The 14904-nt window shown below is 43.0% G+C and overlaps 1 protein-coding gene across 3 annotated transcripts in view; it reads right to left on the minus strand.

Moving 5' to 3' along the window:
* The window catches only part of EPC1 (enhancer of polycomb homolog 1), a 75522-nt gene that overhangs the window by 29019 nt on the left and 31599 nt on the right, over window positions 1-14904 (minus strand). For all 3 annotated transcript variants that reach the window (XM_008160998.3, XM_008160999.3, XM_054716611.1), the window contains exon 2: window positions 1037-1196. In XM_008160998.3, coding sequence (XP_008159220.2) covers window positions 1037-1196 — 160 coding nt within the window. The remainder of the gene's footprint in view (window positions 1-1036; window positions 1197-14904) is intronic.

Raw genomic sequence — 14904 nt, forward strand, 5'->3', positions numbered from 1 at the left:
CCTGGATTATGGGCTCAATTATCAGTACAAGGTGTGCAGGAGGCAGCCGATCAATGATTCTCTCTCATCATTTATGTTTCTATCCCTCTCACTTCCTCTCTCTGAAATCAATAAAATAAAAATATTTTCTAATGAAGAACCTATCACTACCAAGTAAAACAAGTTACCAGTTAGAACACTAAATTTAAAAAAATTAGAAACACAGATCAAGGACTGGCAAATATGGCCTAGGGGCCAATACTGGGTTGCCATCTTTTTTTGGTCAATAAAGTTTTATGGGAACACAACCATGTCCATTTGTTTATGTACTGTCTATTGCTGATTTTGCCTTACAAAATACAGCAGAGTTGAATACATGTAACAAATGACAGAAAAGATTCACAAAGCCTAAAACATTTACTATCTGAATCTTTATAGAAAGTTTGCCAATTTCTGACTGACATTAAGAAGTTCTTTAATACTATTAACATTATAGTTTCCGAACAGTAAAAAAAACCATTTCTATATCTGAGGAATATCATTTATACCATTTGTCTAAAGTAGCATAAGATCCCATGTTGAGATGGAACTAAAAATCTAGGATAGAAATGGTATCGTTTTTGTCAGGCAGAGATCTCAAACACAATTTTAAAAGTTGAAAATGGGCTTTAAAAATGCTCATTTCATTAATGCTGGTCAATGAAATGGGTACTGAAAATGGCCTTGAGCAGATAAAAATCTGTCAAGAGTTATATTGGAAGATGATAAATATAGAAAACACTAGAGGCCTGGCACACGAAATTCATGTGCGGGTAAGGTCCCTAGCCCTGCCCTGTGATCAGGACCATCTTCCCGGCTGCAGCCGACCTCCCACCCCCTGCCGCCACCCATCCGCGGTTTCCCATTTGCCATCGGGGAGCCTGCCAGCCAGGGAAAGGGACCAAGAGGTAGTCAGTGTGCCTCACAGTGACTGGTCAAGCGGTCATTCTGCCATTAGGGTCAAGTTGCAGATTACCCTTATATTATATAGGATAATATTAAGAGAGAAGATACTTACGCTGTATGTGAATGAGCTGCTTTGGCATCTTAAATTCCCCCGGATATATAGACTCATAGTAAGCAATATTACTTTCTGCCTCTGGGACAGGTATAACCATATTATCCCTCTTCTCGCCATACACTTGTTGTGCTGAAATAGCCCGCTGAAGATGGTGTTCCTAAAAAGAGGGGAAAATAGGTAAGTTTATGTATTTTTTTAAAGCAAACAGAATGTATAGCATTATAAAGAGGGTTTTGTTCATTTGTTTCTAAAATAGAGGGATTTTAGTAGTCTTGAAAGGATGTTGCTAACAATACAGTTAGTAGTACAAATATTTTAGGTAGAAACAAGATTTTATTAGACACATTGTACATTTCTTCAAATTAAGAAAAAGTACTCCACTGAAATTACGAGTTAAATTATACAAGATTCCAAAAGCTGACTAAAACTGTTATTTCAAGTTTGCATTTTACAGAGTAAATTCAAAACAAAAGGGTTAACCTTTTGCACTCGGATGTCGAGTGTGACTCGACACAGTTAGCATTAGAATAAAGGAATCGAGAAAAAAGCAAGTGAGTGCAAAGGGTTAAAACATTAAACTTGTATGAACAGAGCAGGCTATGGATAAAAAATATTTTGATTCTGATCTCCTACTCACTTTCATACAAGTATGATATTTTCAAAGAAGGATAGAGATTATTCTCTATTTTTACTTGATGAAACGGATACAGATTCAAACCTGGTCTTTTGTCTGGAATAATAACCTTGAAAAAACAAAAAACTAATTTCTAGACCGCTTTTGAACAATACTAAAGTATAGGGATTGAAAGCACAGGCTCTTGAGTTTTGAGTCTCTTGACAAGATATTTCAGGCTTCTAAATCTATATTCTCCAGTACGAGAGAAATAGATCTACATAATAGGCTTGGTTAGAGATTTAAATAAGGTAAGTGTATATAAAATGGTTAATATGATCTCTGTCATATAACAGTTGATCAAAATAAGCTTTGATTTAGTCACCATGAAGGATGATTTTGCCAGTTTGTGATACTACCAGCTGCCATCAAAATACCAAGTTCTTATCCAGCCTTATAATCACTGAATTTTGGTAAACATTTTATTAAATTTTAAGTTTTTCTTAAATATATAAAAGTTCAAGGATGAAAAACATTCCAATAGTATGAAAACAAAAAATCCAGTACTCATAAGTAGCCTCTGTTACAGATATATATCTATACTAATAATAGAAAAATATGTAAATTGATCATCCCTCCGCAATGCCCACAGCCAATTGGGAGTATGCAAATTAACCCGACAAAGATGGCGGGCCTGTGGACAGTGAACAGGTGCTGAGCAGCTGGGGCGACGCAGCAGGCATCCCCAGGACCCCGCCGCGCTGAGCCTGTGGCCAACTCGCGCGCGCACCAGCACTGAGGGACGCCACTGGAGTGTCCAGTTCTGTCAGCCCGGCCTGGGGCAGCTCAAGTTCCCAGTCCTTTTGGTTTCTGCAGCCCCTGGACCAGAAGCAGAAACCAAGAGTGCAGGGAGCACCAGCAATTCTGGGAATCGTAGTTCTGGTGGCAAACACGTTGCGCGATCACCTAGACCAGTGGTCGGCAAACTCATTAGTCAACAGAGCCAAATATCAACAGTAACACGATTGAAATTTCTTTTGAGAGCCAAATTTTTTAAACTTAAACTTCTTTTAACACCATTTCTTCAAAATAGAATCGCCCAGGCCGTGGTATTTTGTGGAAGAGCCACACTCAAGGGGCCAAAGAGTCGCATGTGGGGATGGAGGGAAAGCAAAGGTGAGAGACATAAGTAAAGTCAGAGTGTCGAGAAAAAATTAAAAGAAAGATATCCTGCAACTTCTAGGAAATCTACACCAATGGAGCAAAGAAAAAAAATAGACCTCTATTATTCTGTGAGCAACAAACCAAACTGAGTTGAGGTCTCAGACAATGAACGCATATGATTGCAAAGACAGAAACTCCCGGATTGGAGAGGGCACCCCTGAGGGCTCCCATATTGGAGAGGCTACAGGTCAGGCTGAGGGACCCACCCCTGTGCACGAATTTTATTAGTATACTCGTGGCCACGAGTATACTAATAAAAGGGTAATATGCTAATTAGACTGGACATCTTCTGGACGTCCATCCGGACAAAGCCATGGTGGCTGCAAGGACCAAGGGCAGGTGGTCATGGCGGCCAGCAGTGGCAGGATGATGGGGGTGGTGTCTTCTCCCGATTGGCCCAGTCACCTCCTGTACAGGGAGGCCAGACTGCGGCTTAGGCCCGCTCCCCACAGTAGGACATTCCATGAAGGCTCCTGGACTGTGAAAGGGGGCAGGCTGAGTTGAGGGACACCCCCCAGTGCATGAATTTTCGTGTATCGGGCCTCTAGTGTGTGTGTGTGTGTGTGTGTGTGTGTGTGTGTATATATATATATATATATATATATATATATATATATATGTGTGTGTGTGTGTGTATAATTACATAACACACACATATATATACATATATATATACATACATATGTATGTATATGTGTGTGTTATGTAATTATACACACACACACACACACACACGGGTTTGTGTATATACATACTGTATTTTCCAGCGTATAAGACGACTGGGCGTATAAGATTTTCCTGGGTTAAAAAGTAGTCTTATAAGCCGGAAAATACGGTAATTTTAACAGGAACGATGGAACAGAGGGTGGGGATTGTTTCAGAAAAGGTACAGTATTTTCCGGCATATAAGATTACTTTTTAACCCAGGAAAATCTTATATGCCCAATGGTCTTATACACCGGAAAATATGGTATATATATATATATACACACACATACACACACACACACACACACACACACACACACATATATATCTAGAGGGAGGTCCGGTGCACGAAATTCATACACGGGGTGTGGTGTGTGTCCCTCAGCCCAGCCTGCGCCCTCTCCAATCTGGGACTCCTCGAGGAATGTCCGACTGCCCATTTAGACCAGATCCCAGATCGGGCCTAAACGGGCAGTTGGACATCCCTCTCACAATCCAGGACTGCTGGCTCTCAACCACTCGCCTGCCTGCCTGCCTGATTGCCCCTAACCGCTTCTGCCTGCCAGCCTGATCACCCCCTAACCACTCCCTGCCAGCCTGATCGATGCTTAACTGCTCCCCTGATGGCCCGATTGCCCCTAACTGCCCTCCCCTGCTGGCCCGGTCGCCCCCAACTGCCCTCCCCTGCCGACCTGGTCGCTCCTAACTGCCCTCCCTTGCAGGCCTGGTCCCCTCCAATTGCCCTCTCCTGTAGGCGTGATCGCCCCAAACTGCCCTCCCCAGCTGGCCATCTTGTGGCGGCCATCTTGTGTCCACATGGGGGTGGCCATCTTGTGTGTTGGAGTGATGGTCAATATACATATTACCTCTTATAAAGATATATATATATATTTACAGATAGTGTTCTATGCAACATACAGAGCTTTATCCCTTGGTTTACTTGATATATTCTGGAGATCTTTCCATACTAACACTCCTACCGATTTTGCAACAGCTGCACTGTATTCCACTATATGGATATACCATAATTTACTTAACTAAACACTGATAAGAAAAAAAAACAAAAGGGTTAAACATTAAACTTGTATGAAAAACATAAATGCTAATCCTTCTCCATGAATGCTGCAGAAACCACTCCTGCACTATTATATACTAAACATTTCTGTGGACTTGTTAAAGTGTATATAGGACAACTTACAAATGGAAGTGCTCAAAGGGTATATGAGGTCACAACAACATATATTCCCATTATTCCTTGTAGTAACTTAACATCTTTTTTGAATTTCAAAATCACCTATCTTGCCCTGGCCAGTTTGACTCAGTGGTTAGTTTGCATTTTACATAGAATGTTCAAATTTAGAATGCTAAATCTATGATTTATCTTTTGAATTTTTTTATATAAGGAGAGAAAGGGAGCTTAAATATCATACCTAAAATCACTTTCCTTAATGATTAAAAATGTTCCTTTATCATAGAATAAATTACCCTTGCACTTAGAAGTATTTCCAAGGTCTTTTTTCCTATTCTACTTAACTGTCTCCAATGCCAGTATTTAATGTGTTGTAAATGTAGTGTGAAACAGTGTAGTTCTATACTACATTTTATTATCTGGTAAGCCCCGCTGCCCCCCAATAATTCTTTTCAGAATTTTCCTGGATATCTCATTTATTTTCCTAGATGAACCATAATGAAAATGATTTTCTAGGTGTGAAATGGGACCCCCAAAAGTAGATTTTTATAGGCAATACAGTATGGTGTTTAAGAACATAGATTTTATCATCAAGAGTGCTCTGGACTTGAATGTTGGTGCCATAGTTTACTAGCTCTGTGACTTTGGGACTTGAAACAAGATATTTATCTCAGCCAAGTTTTATTATCTGTAAATGTACATTTGTGTACCTACCATTATGTGACTGTGGTAAAGATTAAATGCCTGAGGCATACTAAATACCCAAAACATGGTAGCAAAGGTATACCTTTCAATCTTAAGAAGCTGAAGAGTTTTCTATATGCTTAGTCTTTATAGTGTGAACAGTGTTCTATAGAAAGATGTCTTGTGTTTACATCCATTTCCACAACTGTGAAATTAAAGTTTTGTTTATCAATATTACAGTGAATACTTACTGCTTTAAAAATCTTATTTGTGATTTTTTTAATAAAATATTTTATACAATTTCTTCATCTCTTTAACAGTCAAGAAAATGATTTCCCCTTAATACATGGCATTTAGGGATAAACTGTCATGATGTTTGCAACATATTTTCAAATGATTCAATCAAAAATAATTTTCTTATCTATAATAATAAAAGCATAATATGCTAATTAGACTGAATTTTTTTCCAGAAGAAGCTGGGGCTGTGAGGGAAGCCCAGGTCCCGGGTGCCAGAGGGAAGCCAGTGCTGGCAGCCAGGGAAAGGAAGGCCTACTTTTGCACAAACTTTGTGCATTGGGCCTCAAGTCTATCATATAAAAGCCCAACAACTGTTAAGGGTGGAATGATCAGAACGACTGGTCACTATGCTGTGCACTGACCACCAGGGGGCAGATGCTCAATGTGGGAGCTACCCCCTGGTGGTCAGTGCGTTCCCACAGTGGGAGCACTGCTCAGCCAGAAGCTGGGCTCAGGGCTGGCGAGCACAGCGGTGGTGGCAGGAGCCTCTCCTACCTCCGCGGCAGCGCTAAGGAGCAGCAAGCCATGCGGTAAAGAGCAAGCAGGCGGGCGGTTAGAAGTGAGCAGGCGGGCAGTTAGGAGTGAGGGGTCCCGGACTGCGACAGGGCGCAGGCCAGGCTGAGGGACACCCTCCCCCTCACGAATTTTGTGCATCGGGCCTCTAGTTACAAAATAAATAAAAAAAAAAACACTACAAAACACAGAATCCAGACTGAGAGTATATACCAGTTTATTGTATTATTCTTTCACTTTTTCTGTAAGTTTGAAAATTTTCATAATGAAAAGTTAGATAAAGAATAGGGACTCAAGCCTGGCCAGCATGGCTCAGTGGTTGAGCATTCACCTATGAACCAGGAGGTCATGGTTCGATTCCTGGTCAGGGCACATGCCCAGGTTGTGGGCTTGATCCCCACTCTCATCATTGATGTTTTCTCTCTCTCTCTCTCTCCCTCTCCCTTATTCTCTGAAATTAAAAAAAATAATAATTAAAAAATATATAAAGAATAGGGTGTATAATAGACAATATATACAGTTAAATTCTTCTCTAAGTCTTAAAAAACTCACTCCTTAACAAGTGGGTTATAATTACTGGTATAACCTTATGTATTTCTACTTACTTTCTTCCATGTATTTATGAGGACTCTAAGACAAGACCACCAAACACAGATGACCTGCATGGCTGGAGCATGGTAAGTGACAGGGGAGAATGACAGAAGCCTCTGCATAGGAGGACAGCACCAAATTATGCTGGGTCATAGGTCATGTTAAGGATTTGTTGACTCACTAGCAATAGTGGCTGAAGGGCCACTGGTTGCTATATAGAAAATAAACCATCCTCTCTAATAAAAGAGTAATATGCAAATTAACCATCACTCCGCTACATAAGCCACGCCCACCAGCCAAGCCACACCCACCAGCCAATCAAGGCGATAATGCAGATTAACCTTTTGCACTCAGATATCAAGTGTGACTCGACACGGTTAGCATCCGTAGCAGCTCTTTTTATACTCTTTGAATGTATCAATAAGTTGAAATATAAAGAAATCCAAATAAATTAAGTTTTTATGAAAAGAAACTCCAGTTTTTTATTCTACTGCCATGCTTTGCAAAATCTGGGGTATTTAAAAAATTAAATCCCGAGTACAATAAAGGAATCGAGAAAAAAGCAAGTGAGTGCAAAGGGTTAATCCCAACCAAGATGGCTACCAGAAGGGAGGCTTGGGTATCCCTGGCAACAGAGGAAGCCAAGCTTTTCACACACTCTGGCGGGCCCAGGCCTCCACTCAAGGATACAAAGTTTCAATTATAGAAGGTAAACAAATCCAAACAGAAATGGCGGCAGCCACGGATCGAGCAGGAGGCTTGGCTCCGCTCCAGGCTATAAAGTTTCAGTTGTAGAAGGTAAATAAATTCCAGATACCAGGGCCTCTGCTTGGGTCGCCAGGGGCATGGCTGGCCTGCAAACCACTACAGGCCCCTTCCCCAGGCCTCTCCACACCCCACCCTGATCCAGGACACCCTTCAGGGCAAACCAGCTGGTCCCCACCTGTGCACCAGGCCTCTATCCTATCTAATAAAAGAGTAATATGCAGATTGACTATCACTCCAACACACAAGATCAAGATAGCTGCCCCCATGTGGACACAAGATGGCCACCACAAGATGGCCAGCAGGGGAAGGCAGATGGGAGAGACCAGGCCTGCAAGGAAGGGCAGTTGGGAGGGACCAGCCCTGCAAGGGAGGGCAGTTGGAGGCGATCAACCCTGCAGGGGAGGGCAGTTAGGGGTGATCAGGCCAGCAGAGGAGGGAAGTTGGGGGCAAACAGGCTGGCAGGGGAGCAGTTAGACATCAATCAGGCTGGCATGGGAGTGGTTAGGGGGTGATCAGGCTGGCAGGCAGAAGCGGTTAGGGGAAATCAGGAAGGCAGGCAGGTGAGCAGTTGGGAGCCAGCAGTCCTGGATTGTCAGAGGGATGTCTGGTGGGATCGGGCCTAAACGGGCAGTCGGACATCCCTCGAGGGGTCCCAGATTGGAGAGGGTGCAAGCTGGGCTGAGGGACACCCCCTCCCCGCCTCCATGCACGAATTTTCGTGCACGGGGCCTCTAGTAGTCTATATAATAGGATATCTGTAGCCTTTAAATGGTTCAGAATAATGTGAAAAACCACCACCACCCAACAATTTAAGTAAAAAACAAAGACAGATCTGCCTGGCTCGCGTGGTTGAGTATCGATCTATGAACCAGGAGGTCACAGTTTGATTCCCAGTCAAGACACATGCCCTGGTTGTGGGCTTGGTCTCCAGTAGGGGGTGTGCCGGAGGCAGCCAATCACTGATTCTCTCTCATCATTGATGTTTCTATCACTCTCTCCCTCTCCCTTCCTTTCCGAAAAAAGATCTGAAAATTTTATGTTTAGGATATTTGTGTTTAATCCTTAAAAAAAAAAAAGACACAATAACGTATGTATATAGAGTAGATTCACACACACACACACACACACACACACACACATATACATATAATACATACGTATATACGTATACACATACATACCATATATACACATATATATAAAGTAATCCTTCTCTTTATACTCCTTTATTCCTTTCTGTGCTTTATTTTTTCATAGCACTTACCCTCTGACATGTCACACACTTGGCTTGTTAGCTGTTGATATCCGTTCCTCCCCACCCTATCATCCCACCTCAATCTAACCACCTATTTTGTTCACTGCTGAATAGCTACCCGAAGATACAACTGGGCTCAAAGCATGGTACTTAAATATTTGTTGAATAAATGAATACGTATGTATGCATTTGTGTATGTATATACATATGCACACACATACATACATAGAGTTTCAAAGTGCATACATCAAAAAGTAAACAGTTTATCTTCAGGTGATATGACTTTGAAATGCTCTCCTGTAATTCTCCATGTTTTCTAAAATGTACTTGTAACACTTTTTGACAAAAATATTTGAATATATTTTACTAAATGATTATCTAAAACAATGGTAACTTCTAAAAGACAAATTATTTGCTTCAGTCAAACTTTTCCTATTTAAATCAGAAGCAATCTAGGTGTCTATCAATAGGTGAATGGATAAAAATGTGGTGTATACATATACACAATAAAATATTCAGCAAAAAAAAAAAAAAAGAATGAAATCTTGCCAATTTGCAACAACATTATGCTAGCTAAGTGAAATATGTCAGACTTAGGACGAATACTGTATGATTTCACTTATATCTGGATAAAAAAACTAAAACAAACAAAAACCAAAACAAAACAGACTTAGACACAGAGACTAAACGATGGCTGCCAGAGGGGAGAGGGTTCAGTAAAAAAAATGAAAGGAAATAAGAGGTATAAACTTCCAGTTATAAAATAAACAAGTCACAAGTATATAATGAACAGCATGGTAGTACAGTCAATAATACCATAATAGCTTTGTATGGTGACAGATGGTTACCAGACATATGGTGATCACCAATATAGAATTGCTATGTTATACACCTGAAACTAATATAATATTGTGTATCAACTATACTATATTAAACAAATACATTTACAAAGTAAAAGAGTAAAACTTTTTAAGTAAAGAAAGTAATTTTAAAACCTAAAACTATATACATCTATTTCTAAGAATAGAACATTCAATTATATAATGTTAAATTATAAGTGAAAATGAGATTTTTTTCTTTGAGTAGGAAAATGCACAATGGTGAAGCCAAGTAAAAAAATGAAATAAATTAGAATGAGTTCTGAATTCAGTTCAATAATTATTTACTGAATACCTTGACTGAACTACCTAAGATGATCCAACTCTAAATTATAATTATATAAAAAGTTAGATGTTACCTGAAAATATGAAATTTTAGAATAAATCAACTTGCAGCAAAGAGTACAATAGCATTCCCAAACTGTGTTCACTGGAATACTTAATTTCAAATCATCAACAGATAGTCTAATAAAGAGCTTGGTAGAAAAAAAAAAGAAAAAAGAGAATGCTAGATTCTAAATTTAGATTTTTCTACTTTAAAACTGAGAGATTTTAACATGCTAATATAAATTGTGATTCTTCATATAGCCATTCCAAACCTATGACCACAGAATCATTTTTTTTTCAGAAAATATTTATTAATAGTTCATGGAGAAATTTTAATATAAATTTTGGGAAATGCTGGTATAGAACAAAAACGAGATACAAAAGAGCAGGACATCTTTTTCATTAGGTAACTTGATCTGTATTTATGGAGTGCCAAATATGTGCCTGGCACTAGGAACAATGGCAAACAAAATAAACACCGTTCTTGACATTGCAGAGTTTATACTCCAGTAGGGGAGAGAGATACCAATAAAAGAATCCTTAAAAATAAATTGTAAAGTTGGTAAGTGCTATAAAGGAAAAGTACAATGTGTCAAAGGAAATATAAATAGGAAAAGGATTTCAAGGACAGTATTACTTTCACTAGTGCAAAGTGACATTTAAGCTAGGATCTGCAGGAATGGGAGCTACTTAAAAGATTGTTTTAAGAAGGGAAAAAGCTATGTTGAAAAACACTTAGTGAAGAACTCTAGTTTGACACCTTAGGTAGGTAGTTTCCTTATCTTATAGAATGCTTATAATAATTAGGTTCAGTGGCATTTTACAAATTAAACACCCCAGCACGAAGAGCAATTCCAATTTTTCATAATATAAACTCTCGAATAAGTCTGATCTTATGGAAAAAAGTAAATAAATTAAATTAAATAAAGGGCTTTTTAATATTCAAGCTTATATAAAATAGAATCAGATGAACCATAACTTATGATTAAATAAGTAACTTTAAGTAATTATAGATGTTTTCTATACACAGCAATATAAACGATAATAAAGAGGATATAAACAAGACTCAACAATGATCTTTAGAAAGTTCACAGACACACTTTCATTTCTCCATGAACCTTGCTGTTGTGAAACTGGACACCAAAATCATTCACTTTTGTTACTTCAGCCTTCCTAGAGTGTTGGAAGAGCATGCATTTTAGAGACAGAGACACAAGAAAGAACTGTAGCTTCCTCATAAGACCCCCAAGCCCAGAAACTCACTATGCTACCCATATTTAAAATTTTATATATATACTAGGGGCCCAGTGCACAGATTAATGCACCTTGAAAGGAACTGTGGGCTGCAAGGCTGCACTGGGCACGGGGGCGGGTCTCAGCCTCTCCCACAGCGGCCCTGGTCCCGTCTGCCCGCAGTCCCACTCCCACTGCAGCCGCTCCCCTGCACTGACAGTGCCGGCCCCGTTCGCACCCGCTGATGGCGCGAAGCGATTGGGGCCAGCAACAGCAGCGGGTGCAAGTGGGGCCCGCACTGTCAGTGGGTGCGAGCAGGGGCTGCTGTCCCCATCACCCCTCAGGAGCAGGGGAAGGTGGAAAAGACCTGAGGGGTGATCGGGGCTGGCAGCCACTGCTCGCACCTGCAGATGGCGCCGAGTGATCAGGGCTGGCGCCAGGCACCGCCAGCGGGTGCGAGCAGTGGCTACTGCGCGGGCAGTGAGTGCGAGCGGGCTGGTGTTGGCAGCACGTGCGAGGGCCGGGCGGGACTGCGGTGCACAGGAGCAAAGAATTTTCAGTAACCACCAGAGGCTCGCCCCGATGACAGTGACCGGCACCCTGCTTTGGTCTGGGGCCCCCGCTCACCTGCTCCACCATGCCACCGCAGCCAACACCCGAAACCCGACAAGTTCTGTGTGTGTCCCCTGGTGGTCAGTGCACATCATAGTGACCGGTTGTTCTGCCGTTTGGTCTATTTGCATATTAAGGTTTATATATATATATATACTAGAGGCCCAGTGTGCGACTGAAATCGCGCGAGGAGTCGCCCTGCCTCCCGCCATGCAAGAAGGCACCCCGCGGAGACTGGGACCCATTCCTGACTAGAAAAGCAATGGCCGCTACGGGAGTCAGGCCCCACCAGCACCGCGGGAGGCTGGAACGCTGCGTCCTCCGGCCCCGCGCCTGTGTCTGCTCCAAGGCCGAGAGGGGCCGAGACCCGTGAATGACACACAGCATCCCCTGGACTCCTTGCCTGTCTCTGCTCCGGGCCTCACCTGCGCGTGCAACCTCCTCCTGTCTGGTCATGACCTATTATGGAGTCCTGGCCTAATCTGCATATTACCTTTTTACATATACTAGAGGTGCGATGCATGAAAATTCATACACTGCATGAAAATTCATGCACTGGAGGGGGGTCCCTCGCCTGGCCTGCCCCCTCTCACAATCCAGGAGTCCTCAGGGGCGGGAGGCGACCCAGCAATCAGGGGGAGGCGATGTCCCATCACACCTCTGCTGCTGCCACTGCCTGGTTACCTGAGCCTTGGGCGGCCCTGGGCGGCTGGATGGCTGAGGAGTCTGGAGGACAACGGAGGCAGGCGCACAGAGCGGCCAGGCCCTTCTAGGGGCGGGCCAGGCCTTGCCGCACCTGCTGCCCTGGTGGGGCTAAGGGGACTAGGTGCCGCCATCTTGTGGGTATGGGCGCTGCCATCTTTGAGGGGCGGCAGTCAATTACTGTATTTCTTCCTTATTGGCTGTGGGTACCGCCATCTTTTGAGGGCAGAGCAGTCAATTAGCATATTCCCTCCTTACGGCAGTGGGTGCCACCATCTTTTTGATGGCATTAGGGTCAATTAGCAAATTCCCTCGTTATTAGATAAGATAGACTAGAGGCCCAGTGCATGAAATTCATGGACCGGGTGGGGGGCGGGGGAAGAGAATGGGTCGGTCCCTCAGCCCGGCCTGCAACCTCTCCAATCCAGGACCCCTAGGGGGATGTCTGACTGCCGGTTTGGGCCCAAACCGGCAGTCGGACATCCTTCTCACAACATGGGATCGCTGGCTCCTAACTGCTCACCTGCCTGCCTAACTGCCCTACCCTGCCGGCCTGGTCACCCCTAACTGCCCTACCCTGCCGGCCTGGTCACCCCTAACTGCCCTCCCCTGTTGGCCTGGTCACCCCTAACTGCCCTCCCCTGCTGGCCTGGTCACCCCCAACTGCCCTATCCTGCTGACCTGGTCACCCCTAACCACCTCTGCCTGCCAGTCTGATCAACCCGTAACCACCTCTGCCTGCCAGCCTGATCACCCCATAACTGCCTCTGCCTGTCAGCCTGGCCGCCTCCTAACTGCTCCCCCCTGCCAGCCTGATCGTACTTAAATGCCTCTGCCTCGGCCCCTGCCACCATGGCTTTGTCCGGAAGGATGTCCGGTCTAATTAGCATATTACCCTTTTATTAGTATAGACTAGAGGCCTGGAACATGAAATTTAGGCTCAATCCCTGTGGCAGACGGATATCCCTCTCACAATCCAGGACTGCTGGCTCCCAATAGCTCACCTGACTGATTGCCCCTAACCACTCCCCTGCCAGCCTGATCGATGCCTAACTGCCCTCCCCGGCTGGCCTGGTCACCCCCATTGCCCTCTCCTGCTGACCTAGTCGCCCCTAACTGCCCTCCTCTGCTGGCATGGTTGTCCCCGAGTGCCCTCCCCTGCTGGCCTGATCGCCCACAACTACCCTTCCCCGCCAGCCATCTTTGACCACATGGGGGTGGCCATCTTGTGTGAGGGCATGAGGGTCAATTTGCATATTAACTCTTTATTATATAGGATATTTCTTACACATCTTTCCCTCTCTTCTCTCCAGCAGTTAATGTTTACTATTTTACTGTACTCTGTTACTTTTGCTTACCCTTGAAAAACTTTGCATTTTCAGGCTCTAAAAAGGGCCTATCATTTAAATTTGAGAAGCCAGAAATATTGTATTGATTAAATAATAGTGGCATTAGGTATCTCCTGATAAAATCTGAAGGGACAGTATTGAAAATGTGTCTTAAACATCCGCTTTGTGCCTTTGCTCACCTCTGCTGATACTACCATTCAATGCCTCTATCCCACCATGGAAAATTCCACATGTCCTTCAAATTCTGCTTTAAAATGATCTTTCCTCTGCTTCACCTAATTTGTGCATCTATACTACTACTAGAGGCCCGATGCTCGAAAATTCGTGCAAGAGTAGGCTTTCCTTCCCCCGGCTGCCGGCACCGGCTTCCCTCCAGCAGGCACACGGGACCTGGGCTGGCTTCCCTCTGGCACCGGCTTCATCAAGAAGGACGTCCGGAAGGACATCTGGTCTAATTAGTATATTACCCTTTTATCATTATAGATATTCTCTACATAGAAATTGTGCTTTAATATTTGTTTACATACTCATCACCAAAATTTGAGCTCCACAAGATGAGACACTATGTCTAATTAATCTTTGTATCTTTTCCTTTTAAAGACGGATTCTCCTGTAGTAGTTGGAAACTCTAACTTCTTTTAAAGATGAAGACTACATAAGATTACCTTGGCAACCTACTCAATATCCAGTACTGTGTTTTGCCTTATTGCAGATTTTATTAAAATATCATTATAGAAAAATAAGAGGGTCAGTCTAAATAAAATGCATATAAAAATACAAAAGATATGTCTGGCTGGTGTTGCTCAGTGGTTAAGCATCGACCTATGAACCAGGAGGTCGGGGTTCGATTCCTGGTCAGGGCGTATACCTTATTTCCGCTCAAGCTCCAGTAGGAGGGTGTGCAGGAAGCAGCCAATCCATG

This window comes from Eptesicus fuscus, chromosome 5, assembly GCF_027574615.1.
Source record: "Eptesicus fuscus isolate TK198812 chromosome 5, DD_ASM_mEF_20220401, whole genome shotgun sequence".
Lineage (NCBI taxonomy): Eukaryota > Metazoa > Chordata > Mammalia > Chiroptera > Vespertilionidae > Eptesicus > Eptesicus fuscus.